We start from the raw sequence: 22,032 nt of genomic DNA on the forward strand, positions 1-22,032 counted from the left end.
TGACACTCTGAAATACATTGAAAAACCATCACTGAAATGAAAACATCAGTTCATGTTTTATAGTGTCTTGGCCACGAAGTTTACGAATTGTATGACACTTTAGTCATAAAGTATATCGATTAAACGGTTTGTTATCAACTGCCAAGAAGTCAGAATTTATAGATACGTTCCAATAAATTGTTCCCAAATTCAAACGTTAAGCATTAAAATCAAAATAATATAAATAATTGAAGTTGAATGTAATTGATTTATTGATATGCAATTAATAATTAAAATCTAACAACTTGTGTAATATACATTACGATGAAGTCTTCTTTGGTTTTTACAATTATTAACTTCCTGCAGGGTAAGTTATAGTAATTGCAAAAAAAGGAAAATGAAAATTGTTATATAGTTTTACGTTTCAAAAGTTTATGAACATTTTGATAAATCTTAGAAAAAATATGTGGTGTGTGCGCGGTCATAAATTTTTTTCGACGATTTCTGGAACACGGACCAACCGATTACAATCATTAAAAACTAGTGGGGTGCATGGCATCGTGCCGTAAGGCAAATTGCTGGAACTTCCCGTACCGTAACAAAATGTTCGAGAAATATTAAATATTTTTAAATAGATTATTATAAATACTGTAACATTGTGTAATATTTATAAGAATTATATAAACAAAATTGCAAAGTTGAAATTATTGGTTTAAAGTATATTAGAACTTTAGTCAGAATTAAAATTAAAATCTGAATTATTTTCAATATTATACAAAAAAAAGTTTGAAAAAAAAAACAATTTTTCAAAAGCAATTATTTTGTTGAAACAAGCAGAAAGTTCCTTGAAAGTTCAAATCGGACGCTTAGTTCTCTCAAAAACTGCATATATAGCTCTGTATCTTTGAAATGACGGGGCGTGCATTTGCCAAAAACTAATAACCTCTTCTCCAAATCATTTTAAATTGAATATTTTTTAAATCATTCAAATAGCATGCTCCGTTCTCTCAAAAACTGGATTCTGCACTCTTTGCTCCGTACCTCCATAATGGCTGGACCTGCCTTTGCCAAAAACTAATCAGCACATCTCCCTATCAATAGGAATTGAATGTTTTTTAAACCATTCAAATCGGTTGATCCCTGCGCCTGAAAACGTGGACGAAAAAATGTGGATTTTTTCTGAAGTGTGCCAAAACGTTCAGAAACCTTCAAAACGTCGAGCATGCAAACATTTTCATTTTCGATTTTGGGCCCATTGCTATAACTACCCTACGGGAAGTTAAAAAAATATTCAATTCGTATTGAAGGGTAAACGTGCTGATTAGTTTTTGGCAAAGGCAGATCCAGCCATTTCAAAGATACAAATTTTTGTTCACGATTTCTGAAACACGGATCAACCGATTAGAATAATTTAAAAAACATTCAAGTCGTATTGATAGAGAGACGTGCTGATTAGTTTTTGGCAGAGGCAGATCCAGTCGTTTCGAAGATACGGAGCAAAAAGTCCAAATAATGGCAAATTAGTTTTTGAGAGAAGGGAGCGTCCAATTCGAATGATTCAAAACACTTTTTATTTGCATTGTTGAAATGGAAAACTGATTAAGTTTTTGGAATAGCAGATCCACCAGTTTCGGAGATCCAAAAAAAGTAAAAACAAATGCCATTTTGCGATCAAAAATAATTTTTGGACATATGCACATCAAATTATCAGATATTTTATGGGGATAATAAGTACAAATTTAGTTCTAATTTCTATGGGTTCCTTACCAATATTTATCCGTTAGTCTGCCACGCGGCGCTTACGCGCTTTGATACTTATGTCTGAAAAGCTATGTAGCACGATTGCTTTAATAAAAAGTTCAAAATTTTAAAAAAAAACTCAAAATATAATAAAAAAACCTAATTTATCAAAAAAATCATGTTTTTATAAAAAATCAAATTTTTCAAAAAAAACTATTTTTAACTTCCCGTATGGCAAGTTATAGTAATCACAAAAAAATCGAAAATGAAAATTTTTATATATCTTTACGTTTCAAAGGTTTCTGAATATTTTGGTATACCTTTAGAAAAAATGGATGTATGTGTGTGTGTATATGTGTGCGGATACAAATTTTCGTCGACGATTTCGGGAACACCGATCAACGGATTTGAATAATTAAAAAAACATTCGATTCGTATTGAAAAGGAGACGTGCTGATTAGTTCTTGGCAAAGGCAGGTCTAGCCGTTCCGAGGATACGGGGCAAAAAGTGCCAAAAATGGTAACTCAGTTTTCAAGAGAACGGAGCGTCCGATTTTAATAATTCAAAAAACATTTTACTTGTATTGACAGGATAAAGAATTGATCAAATTTTCATGAAGGCAAGTCTAGCGGTTTCGGAGATCTAATGAAAAAAGTAAAAAAAAATGCCATTTGGCGGTCAAAAATGATCATTAGACATATGCACATCAAATTATTAGATATTTTATAGAAATTTTAATAATAAGTATAAAATTTTTTCACATTTCTATAGGTTCCGTACCAATGCTTATCCGTTAGACGGCGGCGCGGCACTTACGCGCTTTGACATTTCGTCTCTATGCAGTTCAAGCAGTACGATTGCTTTGAAAAAAAAAGTTCAAAATTTTCAAAATATGTCAAAATGAAGAAAACATTTTTTTTTCAAAAAAAATTTGTTTTCAAAAAAAAAATTTTTTTTTTCAAAACAAAGTAATTTTTTGTCAAATTTATAGTTTCTCTAATAATCTAATCTAATTTTTTCGAATTAAATTTTTTTTAAAAATGTTAATCGTTTTTAAAAAAATAAAAATTTTTGGTACGGGAAATTCCAGCAATTTGCCTTAAGGCACGATGCCATGCGCCCCACTAATTTTTCAAAGTTTTCAAAAAATAATAAAGCTATATTTGGTACATGAAGTCCCAGCAATTTGCCTTAAGGCAAGATGCGTCCCTGTATTGAATCTCTTTCTCCCGAGGCTGGGACTATGCGACGCCGCCGCGCCGCTTTGCCGAATCGATGTCGGCACCCGCCCGCGAAACGCGAATATCCAGCAAACATACCGCACATTGACACACACTGAATTCTCAATTCTTCTATTGCTGATTCCGAGCACTTTATTAGAGACGAGGCACGAACGCTCCAGAAAATATGTTCCCGGTTCCGGGGTTAACATCGTTCATTTCTCAAACTTTACGCGATTTTTTTTTAGTTTTGTTGCGAACGGTTCGTATGAAATAAATATTGTTTGATAAATATAACATACAACATAACTGTGTCGAGACAAAAATTAAAGAAGTCTGCCCTTACAAATCGAATCGTACAGTAATATAATTTAATAGGAAGATAGGAAGATAAGAAGGAAGATACAAAATGTTACTTATTATCTGATTTCGGCAAAGAAAGATCCATTCAACACCAACCGTAATTAGAGTACAATATTTTACAATTTACATAATATGGATTCTAAAACATTATACGAAGTAATCAAGTAATAGTAGACTTTTCTTTTTGATTTTCATATTTTAGAGAGCAATTGACAACTTTCCTGTGTTGTTTTTTTAAATAATAAAGTTTGCATTTTGACATATTTGGCATATCTTAAAAAATGCATGCATTTGTGTGTTTGTTTATGCATGTGCACATACAATTTTACATAGACCATTTCGCAGATCTAATAACCGTTTCAAAGATACGGGGCAAAAAGTGCTAAAAATGGTAATTCATAGAAAACGAAGCGTCCGATTTGATCACCTTTACTCAAAGCATTTAACTTATATTGATGGAATGAAAAACTGTTAAATTTTTGTGATGGTAGGTTCAGCAGATTAAAAGATCCAATAAAAAAAGTAAAAAAATGCTATTTGGCAGTCAAAAATGATTACTAAATGCGAATTAAAGTTTCAGATATTTTATTTTATTTCAGAGATTTCAATAATAAGTACAAATTTTGTTTACATTGCTATGGGTTCCATACCAAGATTTATAATGTTTAACCGTAGGACTGCGATGCAGCACTTACGCGATTCTATATTTCGTCTCTAAAACAGCTACGTAGCGCGATAGCTACGAAAAAAATCAAAAATTTCAGAAAAATTGAAAACATAAAAAATAAATTTTATTTTTTTTAAAAATCAACAATTTTTTTAAAATTTTCATAATCTAATTTTTTCAAAGTTGTCTAAAAATTTTTCAGGGATTCCAGCAATTTGCCTTAAGCTAGTTAAGAATAAGAATGTTGGCATTTTCAGAAAAATTTAAATATTTAGAAATGTTTTCCATAAACAATTGGAACTACACCAAAGAAAAGATACAAACGCATGGTCAAAAGTACAGAAAAAGACTAAACAAACATCCACATACCCAGTAAGAAAGTTGACGGAACAAATACATAACAAAAGATTTGAAATAATGTATCATTATGAGTATGGCTTATTTTAAGTCCAGTCATAAAAACCATTTTTATTATTTTTTTCATTTTGCACTTTAAATAATACTGTAGGTAAACTCCATCACTGGATATAGTTCTTTGATTTATACCTTTTTATTTCCTGAACATTTACATCTGTTGTAGACAGATGATCAAGCAAGTAAAACAGAAAAAGAAATGCTTTAAAATCAATCATATAGATCAACGATATTCTTGTAGTTACATAAAGTTCTCGACCTAGCAGTTATTGCAAAGCTTTTAAACTAGAAACACACTGAAGAGAAACTTCAACCATTCTATAAACGTCTTATTCTATTTATAAAGCGCATAATTTAAAGTGTTAAGCCGTTGAATGGGTTATTAAACGCGTTTTTGATGCGTTCATATTTTCGTTATTGCATGTGCAGAGCAGTTGAAAATACACAGTAAGCTGATTCAGTTAAATTTCATAGAAGAATAAGGTAACATACCAGGTTTTCAAGATCATGAATGTTACATAGATCATGTTACAAATATGAAAATGGACGATAGGAATAAAAATATTTGAGACCTAACATAAATTTTATTCGTTTGTCTTCAACTTAGTGAAAGTGTTGGCAAATGCATACACGAAAATAATCCATAATTAGTTGAAACAGAACTTGTTAAAAAATATAAACAAATTATAATCGGGAAAATGAACAATGGGGAGTCAGTGCTTAGAAAATAGCATGTTTATTCCGAGAAATTGAATTGTGAGTTTTCTTTTTGTTGCAAATGTTTCGCATCTGATGAACTTTGAATGTTAAAGACGAAGTTAAAGAAGAATGTTAAATGGTTATGAAAATGACACAAATATGAAAAATAAAAGCAAAATTTACTTTGGAACGAAAATCTTAAAGTTTTTTTTATACCTAGTGGTGTCCATACTCTAAATTTAATATTCATTAACTATTTTTTTTTCAATATAGTTCAAGAAATGTGTAATTTCTTTGCATTTTTTACTAATTTTTGGACAATACTTCTAAAATACGTTAAAAAATGATCACAATAACAATTGAAACAATCTGATTTCTGAATATGTCGGGAAGGCGAATTTTGGATATTGTAAATAATGAAAAATTAAATTAAATTAAAATTTAAAAAATCCAACATCAAATACGATTGTTATGATGAAATATATAGAGATATGTTATGATTGAAAATAAAAAGCTAGTTTTTTTTAACTCTCTTGGCATGATTTGCTCAATAGAATAAATCGCATAATAAATAAGTAAAATGTTTCAAAACCCAAATATTAATATTGCACATAAGTTAAAAATAATTGAAAAATTAAAAATATTTGATTATAATCAACCCGCGAATCGCCTTGATTTTCTAAATAAATTTAAAATCAATGTATTTTATACGCTTTTAGATTATATCTAATTTTTTGTGTACAAAATCCAATACATTTAAAAATTAATTTTAAAAAAAATTAAAATATTCATATAATTTTAATGAGAAACTGTTAAAACAGTTAAAATTAATAGGGGGATAGCTCTAGAAAAAAAGTTGCATGCGGGCGCTAAGGACCCCAGGACCGGCCCTGTATATATATATATATATATATATATATATATAATATAAATCATGTGTAACTAATATTAGTACTACGTGGTATACGAGTATATTTGGCGCGTATATAATCGTTAGTGCATATATAACAAGTGAAAATCAAACTTATTATTAGAACTTCCAACGAATATACGCTACATTTTTTTTACAACAAATTGATATGTATAAAATCTTTCATACAGCCGTTGACGCATCTAACCAAAGTAAAAACTACTGTTTCAAAACTTTTTCGATCATGGTAAGAAGTAAATTATAATAAACATTTTCATATTAAAATATTTTTAATTCATGGCTAAATTTAAATCAAATTATAATAAACGTCTTCATATTAAATTATTTTTAATTCATGACATGTACTATAATAAGCTCCAGGCGAATATGTAAATCTTTTACAGTGTGAATGTATTATGCTGAACTAATCATATGTGTGCTATTATCAGGATAGCAAATTTTTTAAAATATGAAATAGTAACTTTTTATGGTATTGAATAATACTAGAAACTTTGATATATTTATATTTAATATTCATAGCAAATAACATAGAAAAAAATTCAAAAATTACGAGAAAAAAAAAAATTTATAGCTTAGAATTTTGAGAGCTAGGATAAATGAATAAATTCTTTATTTTGTACTAATTCTTTTATTTAAATATTTCGAATAAAATGTAGATTATGATCATATTAAAAAATAAAATAATTGTAAACAGATAGATTATAGATTAAAGTTTCTGTAGAGGACTACATTTGATATTATAAATAATATTAGGGTAAGCTCTATAAAGTCTATGATCATTTATAGTATTACTAATTGCGTCTAGTGATCATAATCTATCAGATTAATATATCATATTACCAATAAAAAATCTTCTTCTATGCAATATCTAATTATTATTATTATTATCATACTTATTAAATCGTTGCTTTTACAATCATGAATATTTTACAAGTTGAATGAAAAATTTGTTAGCGATACTGCTGAGAAAAGTTGCCGCTGTAGTAGATTCAGATCTACAGTAGGTAAAATCCTTAGAAATTATAGAAGTGTAGCTAAAAGATAAAATATGTGGAGGCGGTTACTTCATAGGTTCGAAACCCATTAAGAAGTCGCCGCAATCACATTAATACGGGCTACGTATAACTCATGACCGTATAATGCACTTTTACGTTTTATACCAGAGATATTTCACCCATAAAGAGCTTTTCTCTTTACCAGTAATGACACTGTTCTAGAAATTGCCACCCCCATATATCCTAAAGCTAACGTCTGCTTTAAACGTTAAATTTTCCGATTTCATATTCAGAAACAAAGGCCACGGCGTTCAATTCAAGTCTAGAATTGTAAGTATTGAATGCTAGAATGAAAAATTATTTTAACATTTTTAGACACAAATAATGAGTTATAAAGAATGATATAGTATATAATCCCGGAATACTATGAATGAAATCTATGATATTGAATTCATATGAAAAGCACGATATTCAACTTGAAAGAATACAATATTTTTACATAATCCACAAGAATTTTGAAAATGTGTTCTCAATCATTAGTCAAAATATCCACTATTTATCGGACGCAATAACTTCGCTTTTACTAATCCAATAAATTTTTGCTTGAAATTCTTTGAGATCTTTCCAACACACTATTCCGCTTACAGCTGGTCGCCTTCATAAATAACTACATAGCCCAATTCATTAGCAACGCATCATAATGTCAAAAACTAATGCAAATTATTCAATTTTGTACTAAAATTGTCAAACGTGATTACTTTCGACAAATAATTTAAATATTATTTATTATTGAACGAAAAACGAACACGCGCCTAATATATACACAATAAATTTTTATAATCAAACTCCTTGTCGAAGCGTAGACCCACAATATTTCAGAATCGTTAAAACCATTAACTTTATAAATATGGAAAGATTAATTACAATAGTGAAAAATATATTTTTTAACAATAAATTACAAAAAAACGTTTCGGCCGATCTTTATCAAAAACTAATCAGCATGATTCCCAACTGAGACTTACATACTGTTTATTTAAAATCTGTTCAGGATTTTTGACTATAACGTGTACGAGTAATCTTGAACTTTTCTGCTAATAATAAGGAAACAGATTGACCTATCGACGTATACCACCATACCATTATATTCAGTGTTCTCAAATTTCTCATTCATATAAGGTACACAAAAATATTGATAATGTTATTAAATAATATACGATATTGAACATAAGTTACTTGAATTAGAAATTTGTAGTAAATAACAAATACTGGCATATAAAAAGGTTTTTATTTTATTTTATTAATGTGTATGAAGCTAGAATTAGAAATTCAACTAACCAATACCAATAAACGCGAGTTCTTGTCGAGATACATTGAATGGCTTGTAAACTTTAGAAATCGGTGAAGCCGTTTTTGAAAAAAAACGTTGATGCAAAGTCAAAGTTCTGCTCGCATACTTTATTACTGAATTTATGATGTTTTTCAAATGGTTAAATATCTACTATATTTTAGTAAAAAAGTATGTATTGTGATGAATTTATTATGCTAAATTATTATAATGAAACATCTGATAAAGAGGAATTAGGATACTTACAATTAGAGTAGAGTAAATTGAATTTGAACATTTCCAACATGGAGTTAAGCCGTTGTTTTTGTACATATTTTGTATATGACCCTATCATATACAAAATATGTACAAAAACAACGGCTTAACTCCATGTTGGAAATGTTCAAATTCAATTTTTTACCAAAATAAATAATTTTTAACGCCATATTTATTCGCTACTAGCTGTACGCTTTGCCGTGATTTAGTTTAAATTAAAAAGTTGAACAAAGATATGTATTTATTACACTTAGTTTAACGTTACTGCTATCTGTTCAACAATTTACCTATTCAATAATTTTTCTACGAATTTACCTATCAACTTGTTAATCAATCTACCATTTTACCGGCTTACCAATTTACCTATTTATCTATCGACGTGTTTATCAATACACCACTTTACTTGTCAATCAATTTACCTGCTTTCCAATTTACCTGTCATCCCGTTCTACATGTCTACCAATTAACCTGTCAACCTGTTTATTTGTCTACATATTCGTCTATCTACCAGTTCTCCTCTTTACCATTTTACAAATCCTTCAATTTCCTTCAGTTTACCTTTACAAATTTTCTAATTCATCTTATTTATTTACGCATTATAAAAAAATTAAAGCTCAAATTGATTCTACGTTTTAGTTAGAAAACGTTTGTATGAGAAAAAGAAAAGAGCTGTTTTTAGGGTTTTCCCGACGATTATTCAAATTTTTCTCGCCGTAAGAACCATCCTTGGACATCACAAACATTTGAAAAAAAGAATTGGCCAAATTGGTCCAGGCGTTGTTGAGTTATGTACTTACCAACACATTTTGCGATCCATTTTTATATATAAGATAAATAAATTCTAAAAAATGTAATAGCAAAATATTTTATGCATTTTTAAGACTTTATGCATTTATGCATTTTTAAGCAAGTATTATATGTTACGATCTGAAACTCACCGCAACCAATTTTTTTCATTATTTGAGCGATCAGAACTTAAGGAAGGGTACTATAAGCTGTTGATTTTCGACTTAATTACGTCTGTTCTATAAATGGCAACCCAAACTGTTGTCCTATCTCTATGTGATGGATTTTTATTATTACAGTTTTTATAATAGTAATATTTTTTATTGAAGCAGCAATGCTGAGTAAAGACTATTTGCATTTGGAAACTCAATGCTATCTATATTTTTGTCACTGCAACTTGACATCAGGTTGATCGAAGCGAGTATCGAACCTGGTACCGCAAACAAATTAAATACAAAATCTAATGAAACGATCTTTCATGCCCAGAATCATGTTTACATCTTGAAAGACAGATTTATTTTATCCATAATTTTTCGATTATGGCCAAAGATAGTTTAATTTTGTGCGAAATCTTAAATTTGATGTTGACTTAAGTATTTGAGGTTTTTAGATCTATATAGATCTAGCCTTCATTCAGTTGAATATTAATTTTATTATCCTAATATATATTTTAAAATAAACTTTAAAAAAGTTACATATACATTAGGGCGGTCCTTAATATGGACATTTTCGAATTTCCTTGCTACCAAAGGCTCTAATGGTTCTAAATTGATAAAAAAAACAATTCCCTGAAAGTTTTAGCTCTTAATATTAACTTTTAGATAGTGCGCAATTCGATCAAACTTCACATGGAAATAGCACGGAAAAAATTTTAAACATGAAAAAAAAAAGTTTTTACGTATAACTTAGCGACAAATGAATTAAAAGTGAAAATTCGTGTCATTTTTTATTGAAAATTAGACGCTGTACAAAATTTTTGAAATTTTTTTCATGCTATTTCTATACAAAACTTTGATTGAATTGCGCTCTATCTAAAGAACAATATTAAGAGCTGAAACTTTCAGAGAATTGTTTTTTATCAATTTGGAACCATTTGAGCCCTTGGGAGCAAGAAAATTCAAAAATGTCCATATTAAGGACGACCCTAATATACACACATGTACAGAAGTAAATATTTATTTAATATCAGTAAGTAACAAATGAAGTGCGTGTTAGTAAGTTACAAATGAAGTGCGAAAGATAGTCAGTATGTGTCAGTATGTTTTGTAAACATTTCCTTGGTGTCTCGGTGAGTAAGTTCGATACTGTGCTTTCAGATCTGTATAATATGCAACTCGTACATAGTGTGCGAGAAGCATGGGGTGTAGGAAGCAAACGCTCGGCGCCAGTGTCTAGACTGTAACGCGAAGGGTTCCGTGTGGTACGGGTGCCACCGTAGTAAAGTGGGCGGTGGGCACCGATAGTCCTATATCTGAGATTATCTTTTAAAACATAGGATGTTATTTAATAGTTAGATAATCATACAAAAATAAACTAGTGGGGTGGGTGTCATCGTGCCTTAAGGCAAATTGCTGGAACTTCCCGTACCGTAACAAAATGATCGAGGAATACTGAATGTTTTCAAATAGATTATTATAAATATTATAACATTGTCTAATATTTATAAGAATTATATAAACTGAATTGCTAAGTTGAAATTATTTGTTTAAAGTATATTAGAACTATAGTCAGAATTAAAAATAAAATCTGAATTATTTTCGATATACAACAAATTTAAAAAAAAAAAAAAAAAATCAAACAAAATTTTTTTTTCAAAATCAATTATTTTGTTAAGGCAAGCAGAAAGTTCTTTGAATCATTCAAATCGAACGCTTAGTTTTCTCAAAAACTGCCATTTTTTACATATTTAGCTCCGTATCTTCGAAATGACTGGGCCTGCCTTTGCCAAAAACTAATAAACACTTCTCCCAATCATTACTAATTGAATGTTTTTTAGATCATTCAAATCGGATACTCCGTTCTCTCAAAAAGTCGATTTCTATTTTCTGCACTCTTTGCTCCGTATCCCCGAAACGGCTGGACCTGCTTTTGCCAAAAACTAATCAGCTATTTCCCTATCGATAGGAATCGAATGTTTTTTAAACCATTCAAATCGATTGATCCGTGCGCCCGAAAACTTGACTGGAAATTTGTATCCATACATACATACACACACACACACATCCATTTTTTCTGAGGTATGCCAAAATGTTCAGAAACCTTCAAAACGTCGAGAAATGTAGAAATTTTCAATTTCGATTTTCGGCCCATTAAAATAACTTACCCTACGGGAAGTTAATAATTCTTGGTATGATGAGAACAATTCATAGAAAGTGAATTGATGGAACGATTATCTATAACAAGTGTGGCAGGAAATTCCGCACACAAAGTACTGACACTTTAAGCGACTGTAGGTATTACATACATTAATATAAGAATATCTGCATAAACACATATAAAATGTAGTCAAATTGGTACTGAATGGTAACATAAAGAAACTAATATATTTTAAAATTAATTATGACCCACTATATAATCCAGAAATTAATAAACAAAAATCTCATCAAATATCTTACTAGTTCAAACAAATGCTCCCCTAGAGCTTACTGAAATTGCTAATGAGACCTAACGATTTGGATCTTCGATTTGAAGATGTATGAAAGGATATGAGTAAAATGCCCAATAGTTCTAACTCTAGTAGGTAGAGCATATAGGCTAGAGAGTAGGTGATTTTTTGGCCGGCTGCCGCATCGCGCCACGCCGCGCTTCTTCTCATTCCGCGACGCCTCGGCCGCCACAGCGCATAATCAATATCTGCGCACCACCAGCAGTGGCGGTGCACTAAAACCAAAATCACTCGATTTACTCAGAAAGATCTTCGGACTGGCCAAAATGGTAATATAAAGTGCTGATGCATATAAGAGTGATAAATTTCTAAAAATATATTTTATGTGATAATTTGCCATTATCCACGTTTAATTAGAGCGCGCAAATTTATTTCTGTTGCATAGTGGTTCTCATCACTAATAGATTTTAGAGATTGTTTCAATATGATTGCTATAAAAAAATCATAGTTAGGAAGAAAATAATTAGAAGTTAAATGTTTAAATTTTGAATTGCGTTTAATTTAAAGCCAGCAGTTTATTGGTTGATTCAAATAAACTTACGCGGAAGATAATAATTTATATAATAGATCAATGAATCATTAATTATGTATTTTTACAATAAAAGTAGACAAATTAATTCTTTTTGAGTAAATGCATAGCTACATACAGGGCCGGCGCTACCCTGAATGCAATGCATGCGAAAAATGCGAGCGCATCGTCGAGGGGGCGTCATTACAAGATTCGGATACAATATGTGTAATATATAATATATTATCATAATGCATTATTATAATTTTTTTATATATATAATCTATGGAATACTTAAAAAACCGTAGTTTAAAAAAATTACGTACTTTATCATATAATTTCAATGACAAATTGTAAAAACAGTTAAAAATAAAAAAATAGAAGGGGAGGAGGCACTGGAGCAAAATGACATGCGGGCGCTGATAACCCTAGCACCGGTCCTGGATACATAAATAATTACTGCTGCATGTATCAAATTCACAAGAGGTGCCAGTCCGGAAAGAAAGAATTGCACCGGATATATTCAAGATACACAATAAGTATTGAAAATAAATTATCTCAAAGTGAAGTACATGTACAGTTCGATTTTTTTTCTGATTCTATTCACATAGATAACTATTGATAATAATTTGACTAATATAGTTGCAACGCCCTACTGGTCTAAAGAAGGTTCCAAAAACATTAAAAATACACATTATTGTTGCATATTGAATGAATCACATTAATTACAGGAAGACTTCGGCGAAATAGGACTACAAACTCTTGAAAGAAATATAAAAGCTCATTTTACATAGTTTCATCCAATTTTTTACTCTATGGTTGCCTAAACGCGTACTAAAGTTTTTTTTCTTTTATTAATCACAATCAGAACATTAATTTCATTCTGAGTTATTTTGATCTTGAACATTAATTGAATATAATCATTAGGGTGATCCTTAATATGGACATTTTCGAATTTCCTTGCTCCCAGAGTCTTAAATGCGTGCAAATTGATAAAAAAATTCCGCTATAAGTTTTAGCTCTTAATGTTGTCTTTCAGATACTGTGCAATTCAATCACAGTTTTGAATGCAAATAGCATGGAAAAATTTAAAAAATGTTTTTTAGATTTAACTTGGCGAACAAATGAATGAGTTTTATTCAAAATTCGACGCTCTATAAAACAAATTATAAGAAACCTGTTATGCAGAGCGTCGAATTTTCAATAGAAGAGATGACACGAATTATCACTTCTAATTCATTTGTCGCTAAGTTCTACCTAAATTTTTTTTTAAACTTTCGATTTTTTTTCCCATGCTATTTCCATACGAAGCTTTGATTGAATTGCGCACTATCTAAAAGTTAATATTAAGAGCTAAAACTTTAAGAGATTTTTTTTTATCAATTTGGAAGCATTTAAGCCCCTGAGAGCAATAAAATTCGAAAAGTCCATGTTAAGGACCACCCTAATAATCATAGATAGTAGTTACCCCAGTGGATAATTACTATTAAATGCAATTTATTGAATCAAGTTAATAGGTCATAATTTTTTAAGTTTTCTTAATTCTGGTGTAAGGAGCAGCAGAGTTACGAGTGAATTTGGGTGATTTTCTAATTTGTGATGATGATTAGTGCATCTTGTCTTTATTAAGTCTAATGTATAGCACCTTCAGATCATCATGCAAAATTTTAGTAGTTACCACAGTGGGTAATTACTATAAGATGCAATTTATTGAATCAAGTTAATAAACTATATTTTTTAAGGTTTCTTAATTCTGGTGTAAGGAGCAGCAGAGCAACGAGTGAATTGGGGTGATTTTCTAATTTGTGATGATGATTAGTGCATCTTGTTTTTATTAAGTCTTTAATATATAGCACATTCAGATCATCATGCAGAATTTTATTGCTCAAGTACGTGATAAAATTAATATTTTATGTCACTTCCAAAAAATCTATTGAAATAAAATTGACAAAAAGAACTAGATAACAAACAAGGAACTTAATCTAGATAAGGCATACCCATGTACTTTAAGGGGCGTCCATTAATCACGTGAGCGAGTTCTTAAGGATTTTTGGACCCCCCCTCCCCCTTGGTGATATTTGGTGATATTCAAAATTAACCCCCCCTCCCCCACTAAACATCACGTGTATTTTTAGTTACGTGAAAAAACTGTAAATTTTTTGAATCTTTTTTTAAATGTTTGAACTTTTTTAAAAAAAATAGTTAAAAAATAAATACACGTGATATCTTACTATACCCCTCCCTCCCCCACGTGATATTTCGTGATTTTTTGTCAAACCCCCCCTCCCCCTAAAAACCTCACGTGATTAATGAACGCCCCCTTATGGGTTTAATATACACGTTGACACTGATATTTAAGTTTATAAAAACGGGAAATCAATATTTAGCTAATTGCCTAGCAGCGTCAGTGACATGCACTCGATGCAGCGGCTCTTATTGAGGCGTTTAGCGGCGATGGCGTTGAACACGCGCGCATCGCGAGACGTTGAACAACTCGAAACAAATGACGCAGTCCCTGTGTCTAAATTTAACAACAGGCGTGATTGCGTCGGTGCCTTAGAACACAACGTGCACTATGGTACATCGTCCGCAAAATCAAAAGACCAGGACAAAATATATTATAATTGGTATCCATAAAATATACCGTAATTAATAAAAGAAATCCTCGAGTGGGACATCCCAGAAACATATTAAGAGCTTACACCACTGTAGATTTTTCGAAAAACCAAAAAAATTTTTTAGGTTTAAAATATATTTTGGACCTTTTAGAATATGAGAAACCTAAAACTTTCTTCTTTTACATGTAATTATGACACCGCTCAAATACATTAACAAAAAATATTATAAAGCAAAATGACAACATGTATCTTCTTAAATATACTAACATATGCTATTATAAAGCATTTATAATATAACTATATTTATAAGTATAAATAAACTGTAAAAGCATTTCTAACCAATAAATGATCAGGGCAGAGTCAACACATATAAGGATTTAGTATATTGCGGCTGACATTCGATTCCAATTGATAAGGAGATGTGCTGATTAGTTTTTGGCAAAGGCAGGTCCAGCCGTTTCGAATATACGGAGCAAAGGCTGCAGGAAATAGAAATCGAGTTTTTGAGAGATCGGATCATCCGATTTGAATGATCCAAAAAACATTCAATGCGTGATGACGGGGAGAAGGGGTGATTAGTTTTCGACAAAGGCAGGTCTAGCAGTTTCGGAGATACAGAGCTAAATATGCAAAAAATGGCAATTCTTGAGAGAACTGCCATGCACCCCACTAGTTTTTCGTTGAAATTTAACGATTTTGAGTAAAATGCCAAACAAACAAAAATCGATATGTTTGAAATCCGCTTGATGGGCACTTCAAAATGTTATTTTAAAAATACTGTAGAAAAATCGAGTGAAAAAAATTAAAATTGATATCGATTTTAACGCCGAAATGACTGCGGTACCGCCGTTTTTAATTTTATTTTTGCAAATATATTTTATTTTGTTACTTTTAAGTACAATAAATAACTACCTTTAATATTATGATTTTATTACTTTTCCTTCCACCCGAAAAGAAATGGCTAACATATACGTTTTGTTTGGATGCTACAGTAGTGTAACCCCTTAAACAATTAAAACAAGCATTGCTACCCCAGTACCCTTTTAAGCTCAGTTACTTAAATATATTTATACTGTATGAAGTAATTAATACTTCATATAATATGCATTCATTATCAGTAATTATTTCACTATTACTCTTCGTACACCCTCCTCAAGAAAACCACCTCACCGGATCCTCTTATATTCTAACGTATCGATCACGCATTTTGAAACCTGAATTATAACATGCCCTGACGGGGCCTCGTATCAAAACTTTCTTGGGGTCCCTCACGCAAAGCAAAAATTTCTCACAAAATAAAAAAAAAAATCATTCAATTAAAAGAAATCTTTATATGTCATCAATATTTATCTATCACTTTTCAACAATTCCTAGTTACAAGTCAAATGCACAAATATTGAATCATTTATAGCTGATGATGGCTATAATTTTTAACTAGGATTTAAATAGATGCCACCTAGATTTAAGACAGGTTCTAACCTGAAACTTACTATATCCCAACTAGATCCTACGCCCCTAGTTCAATTTCAAACTAAAACTTAGTTATGTGATGTTAATTAGCGCATAGACTCATAGAACAATTTTGTGACTCTGATTGTCTGTACTAAAGAAAACTAAAAAAAAAACTGATTTTTTGCAGCTTCAATAAAAGCATTTATAATATTTAGAATATAAATATGTGAGCTATCTAAAGTAATAAAATTCGTGTACTATAAGCAATAAGCACCGAAGCAACACTAGTTCGCCGTCTATGCAATATATTACTAACGAAATTTGCGCAATTCAGAAATTTCCTGGCATCGATAGAGATATCAGCTGATTATATGAACTCAAACAAACTGTTTACTATATTTTGGCAAATATTGGAGGTAAATCAAACAAAAAGAAATTTTGATCGTTTGTTGTGGAAATATAAGTGTATGTGTTTATATATATATATATATATATATATATGTATATATATATATATATATATATATATATATTTAAACGAGCGCATGTTTTATACAATGCAGCATTTGTTTTTGTCCGGCCGAAATTTTAAACTTACTTAAATTTATTTATGGTGTTTCTTCATACAAAGTATGATGGCAAACTTTGCTCTATAATGTTTTTGCAAATCCGAAATACAGTTCGGGCTAAACTTATATACATATAGAATAAACATACATACATACATACATACATACATACATACATACATAAACGACAAAATACGTCTGATTAATGAACAAAAAGTAAAGTTAGCTTAATATTAAAAACAAAATTTAACGTATGGTTAAAATTATTAACTTATAAAAATATGTTAATTATAATGTTTCTATTTGCTATACAAAGATGTAACGTCTTACATTTTGTTCTCGAACGTACAATTTAAAATAGATATATATTTTTTTGTTAAGATCAATTAATTAAAATAACGTATTTCAACGTCCAAAATAGAAAAAACTTAAGAAATATGTATATATTAGTGAGCAGAATATGTATTTCCATTTATATGAATGTGTAAGCATTTACTTACTCCTGTATAAGTTTACACATATGAGTTGAGCACAAGCTCTGCAAAGCGCTTGTCTCTTCGTGATGTTCTCGCTTTGTAATCAAAGTTTAAATATAAACATTAAGTACGCAATTACCGAAAATAGATACAACAATATATAAAATGATACCCTAGCAACATGTATAATATTTTAATTGAATTTTCCGTTAAATATTAATTTAACGGAATTTATCTCTTAGTCGGTTACATTACATTAAAGATACTATTCCAGCTGTAAATAATTAACTATTCAAAGCAAATAGAATATTATTAATACAATGTTAATCATATTGTGCTTTACTCAAAAATATTAGATATAACACAGAAAAAATATGTACAAAAAAGCAACACCAAAAATAATATGTGATTTATTGTAAGAACCAAAATAAGGATAAATTGTATTTTCCCATTACGTGTATTTCATTAAATTTTCTATCAAGTTTTCAAATATTATTTGGAATTTAATGACACATCTGCTTTATTTACAATTAACAGGAAAGAATATGTGTGAAGCGAATATGACGTGCGGATACGTGCCAATTGGCACCGCGATATTTATAAAATTTAGATATAATTGGACTAAATCCACATCAATCACAAAATTTATCACAACAGATACGAAAATCGATCAGAGGTCAAGGCCGAAGCGCGATCGAACAAAACAAAAAACCACGAATGATTTGTAGAGACAGCAAGTTAACTGCATGAAATTTATGGACAAGCTTATCATAATATTGATTGGATGCTTTTTTAGTACATTTGCTTATAAAACCCTGTTCAAAGATATATTATTTACTGACTGCGTTTTGATAAAATAGGAATAATATAAATAATTTACAAATGACGTTAAAAATTATAAACGTACAAGACTATTTATAAAAAATATTTGTTTTAATATATTTGTCAAAAATATAATTACGATCAATGATCAAGATTTGACCTGCCTACTTATGTAACCGACCCGAAAACTCTCGGGGTTCGCTCACACAATTAGCTGTAAATTATTATAAGCATGGAATCTAGAAAAGGGGACGAAAGTAATAACATGTCTATTTAGTATTGAGTGCAAATATATGTCTCATAATAAGAAGTTGTTCTATTCACTTCTTACGGTGATGGGATAAATCAATTACTATCTACTAATTAGGACTCCCACGTTAGTTAGTGAACTGAACTATGGGATTTAAACCAGAGGTCCCAGGTTCAATACCCTCATTGGGCAGCCTGATGTCACGCAGTAGTTACATCAGTTTTCACATGAAAAAATATAGATAAAAATCTGTTTTCAAGTAAAAGAGTCCTTACCCGGCATTGCGTCAACAAACAAAGTCATCACAACTTAGGTAGAACAACTTTTAGGTTTACCATCTAAAAAACCGACGTAGTTAGTTAAGTCAAATCATTACAACAGCTTATGGAACTCAGAAGTTTGAATCCTTTCGGAAATAATAACAAAAAAATCTACGAAATAAACTACGTGATCACCGCCAGTAATAGAATTTATCATATAATTTCGTTTATAATCGTTTTCTTTCTCACAATCATACCCACGAATGCACTTTTATTAACACTAGTACTACGTAATCTATTCTTGGAACTCTAATTGCAGAAATAAATCAAACGTCAACTTGTATATATATATATATATATATATATATATATAATACGTAAAAATCGACTAACCTTATCGGCTTGGCGAAGACAGTCTATGCGCCTCATCTTTCCCTTCTGATCAGGATTTGACAACACGCACATCGCGGGTCGTTTTCCGGTGATACTAAGTACGAAATCCTCTCTGCATTCCTGAGTAATGTCTTTACGCAACTTTCCCAGAAGCCGTGAAGCCCATTTCTGCTTTACTTCTGCTTTCTCGTTCTGAAAAGTTATCAATACCCAACGATTTGAAAATATTCCAGAATTATTTTATGTTCATGAAGTATTTGCAAACTTCATTTGGACATGTGGTTAGAGAATCGACCCAAAAGCCACAGCAGCCAATAGCAAACATTGCATAGATGCTAGACCGAGTCGACGAATTATAAACGCATTTGCAAACTGATGAAACTGATCAAAACACTCATGTTATTTTCTATACCAAATAATGAATTACTGTTTTTAAGTTTCAACAAAAAAAAGTTTGAATAAAAAAATAAAATCTCGCAAAGATTATTATTTTGCGATACACATTCGTAATTACTAAACAAAAATGTCTCTATAAAGTGTTTTTATAAAAAAAAAAAAAAAAACAATAACGAAAACATAATTAAAACCTTCCATTTTAAACAACTAAGACCAAATTATACTTCTTAAAAGTTGCTACTAAAAATGTCTAAAGTAAGTTTTGATGCAGCATTAAGTGTATGTTATAATAATTATTGTATGTTTGCGGTGGAGACGCCTTGTAGTTTTCGTTCGCTCTGTTTCAAATATTCGCATCGAGCGTTTCACATATTTGTGGGTCGTACTACTTTATGAAGTATCATGGAGTTATCTAAGTAAGCTACGTAACTATGCCAAACACATCCAACATAAACTCATAAGCAATTCTAGTTACGTAATGGACACACTAACCTGCAGTTCATCTTTACAATGTCGTTCTTCCTCTAATGACATTCGCTTCTCGTGCTTTTTATAATGTTTTCGCTTCGCAGCTTGCAGATTAAACCAAGTGTAGGAGAACGATTTGACAAAAGGTAGAAGAGCTTCGATAAACGGATGAAATTCATCCTGATCCATAAAATAGATAGAACACACATAAATAAAACATTGATCCAAACAATCACATCAAAATTATCCGCGATGCTTCAATATCGAAATTTCACTATGTTCATTATACAAATCAACTAATTTAAAAATAAAATTTATTAGAACAACTAACTCATTTCAAAATAATAACACGGCTCCCCCTTAAAAAGAGTTTAATAGAAGTAACAAAATGCAATTATCAGCATTATCTACAATATTTTCACTTTTATAGGTCACGATATTAATCGAGAGGCATAATATAAAATTCAATTTTCAAATTCAAAAAAAGTATCAATTTCGAATCAAGCGACCTTTCAAATTATGGTTTTCAAAACTGTCCATATATTTTGAAATCGCAAATTCTCGGTCTTTGAAGTTAAAAACAAAATTAGCGCGTTAAGCAAGTGCAAAATGTCATTGAAGCATTCGCAGATTTACCATTCAACACCGAACATTAATATAGAATATATAAGATGGGTAATATGTCCTTCGGCAAAAACTATTTTAAGAATTTTGTAAACTTGTGACTTTTCTCATCTGTTTATAATATAATTATTGCATAACTATAATAATCTCAGAACAAATTACCCAAGCATATAATACGACAAATATATTTGCAAAATAGTCACAGATTAAAAAACAGTTATACCTACAGAAAGTTATACTAATAGTTAATGCAAATATTAATTGAATCATTTTGCATATGATATTTTAAATGTAATTAAATTTTAAATATATTATTTTGAAAATGCTGAAAGCATTCATAATATTATTATTATTTGCAAAATAATTCAATATAATATACAAACTGAGTGCATAAACATGTTGATATGTGTGTCAGATCAATCGGTAATTTGTGATCGATTATAGAATAAACAATTTTAATATAAATTTTGCTTAGATCACACGATGTGCAGTAGAATAATTCTTAGCGGTTTTAGTAGTTTGCACCATTTTCTATTTTTATAATATAAAAATGCTATTTACAAAACATTACAAAAGCTGTAAAATAAATTGTAAATAATACATATTTTAAAGCGTTAACATCCAAAATAAAAATATTTATAAAAGTGTGCAATACAAATATAAGCACTAAGGCAGATTAAATTGCAAAACTGTAAATGTAAGAAAAAATATATTAAATTTTCTATTATGAATACATATTCGCCATAATCTGCTAACAATAATATTAATTCAGAAAACTTTCATTATCATGATGATAATTATAGACATAAGACTTATTTAACTAAATGCGATATGCATTTTTGTCAGAATAATATACAACAACTGTAAAATTGCCTTTACGAATTTTCATAACCATTTTGATATCCAAAAATATGCGGAAAAATAATATTAAGTAACTTAGATGTAAATATTTTAAATTATTTACTATAACTGTTATACTATATATACCTACAATATTAACTAAAAATGAGAAAAGTACGTACAAAGCTACTACAGATAAAAAATATAAAATAAGCAGCCATATCGATTCTAATGCTCAACGTGTGATTTAACCAGTTATAATGCATGGTGAATGCACAGGCATGAAGTGTGTATGA

At 30.0% G+C, this 22,032-nt stretch overlaps 1 protein-coding gene across 3 annotated transcripts in view; it reads right to left on the minus strand.

Annotated features, from left to right (window-relative positions):
* Positions 1–22,032, minus strand: part of LOC113376793 (nuclear factor 1 X-type) — a 49,790-nt gene that overhangs the window by 22,522 nt on the left and 5,236 nt on the right. For 2 of the 3 annotated variants that reach the window (XM_026616852.1, XM_026616850.1), the window contains exons 2-3: positions 20,297–20,452; positions 19,409–19,600 (exon numbers count right to left, since the gene is read on the minus strand). In XM_026616852.1, the coding sequence (XP_026472637.1) occupies positions 19,409–19,600; positions 20,297–20,338 (234 nt within the window). In that variant the 5' untranslated portion in view covers positions 20,339–20,452. The remainder of the gene's footprint in view (positions 1–19,408; positions 19,601–20,296; positions 20,453–22,032) is intronic. The other variant, XM_026616853.1, reaches the window with a different exon arrangement.

Source organism: Ctenocephalides felis, unplaced genomic scaffold (assembly GCF_003426905.1).
Source record: "Ctenocephalides felis isolate EL2017-DRISC unplaced genomic scaffold, ASM342690v1 CF-g0.4_SCAFFOLD_01886, whole genome shotgun sequence".
In the NCBI taxonomy this organism is placed as follows: Eukaryota; Metazoa; Arthropoda; class Insecta; order Siphonaptera; family Pulicidae; genus Ctenocephalides; species Ctenocephalides felis.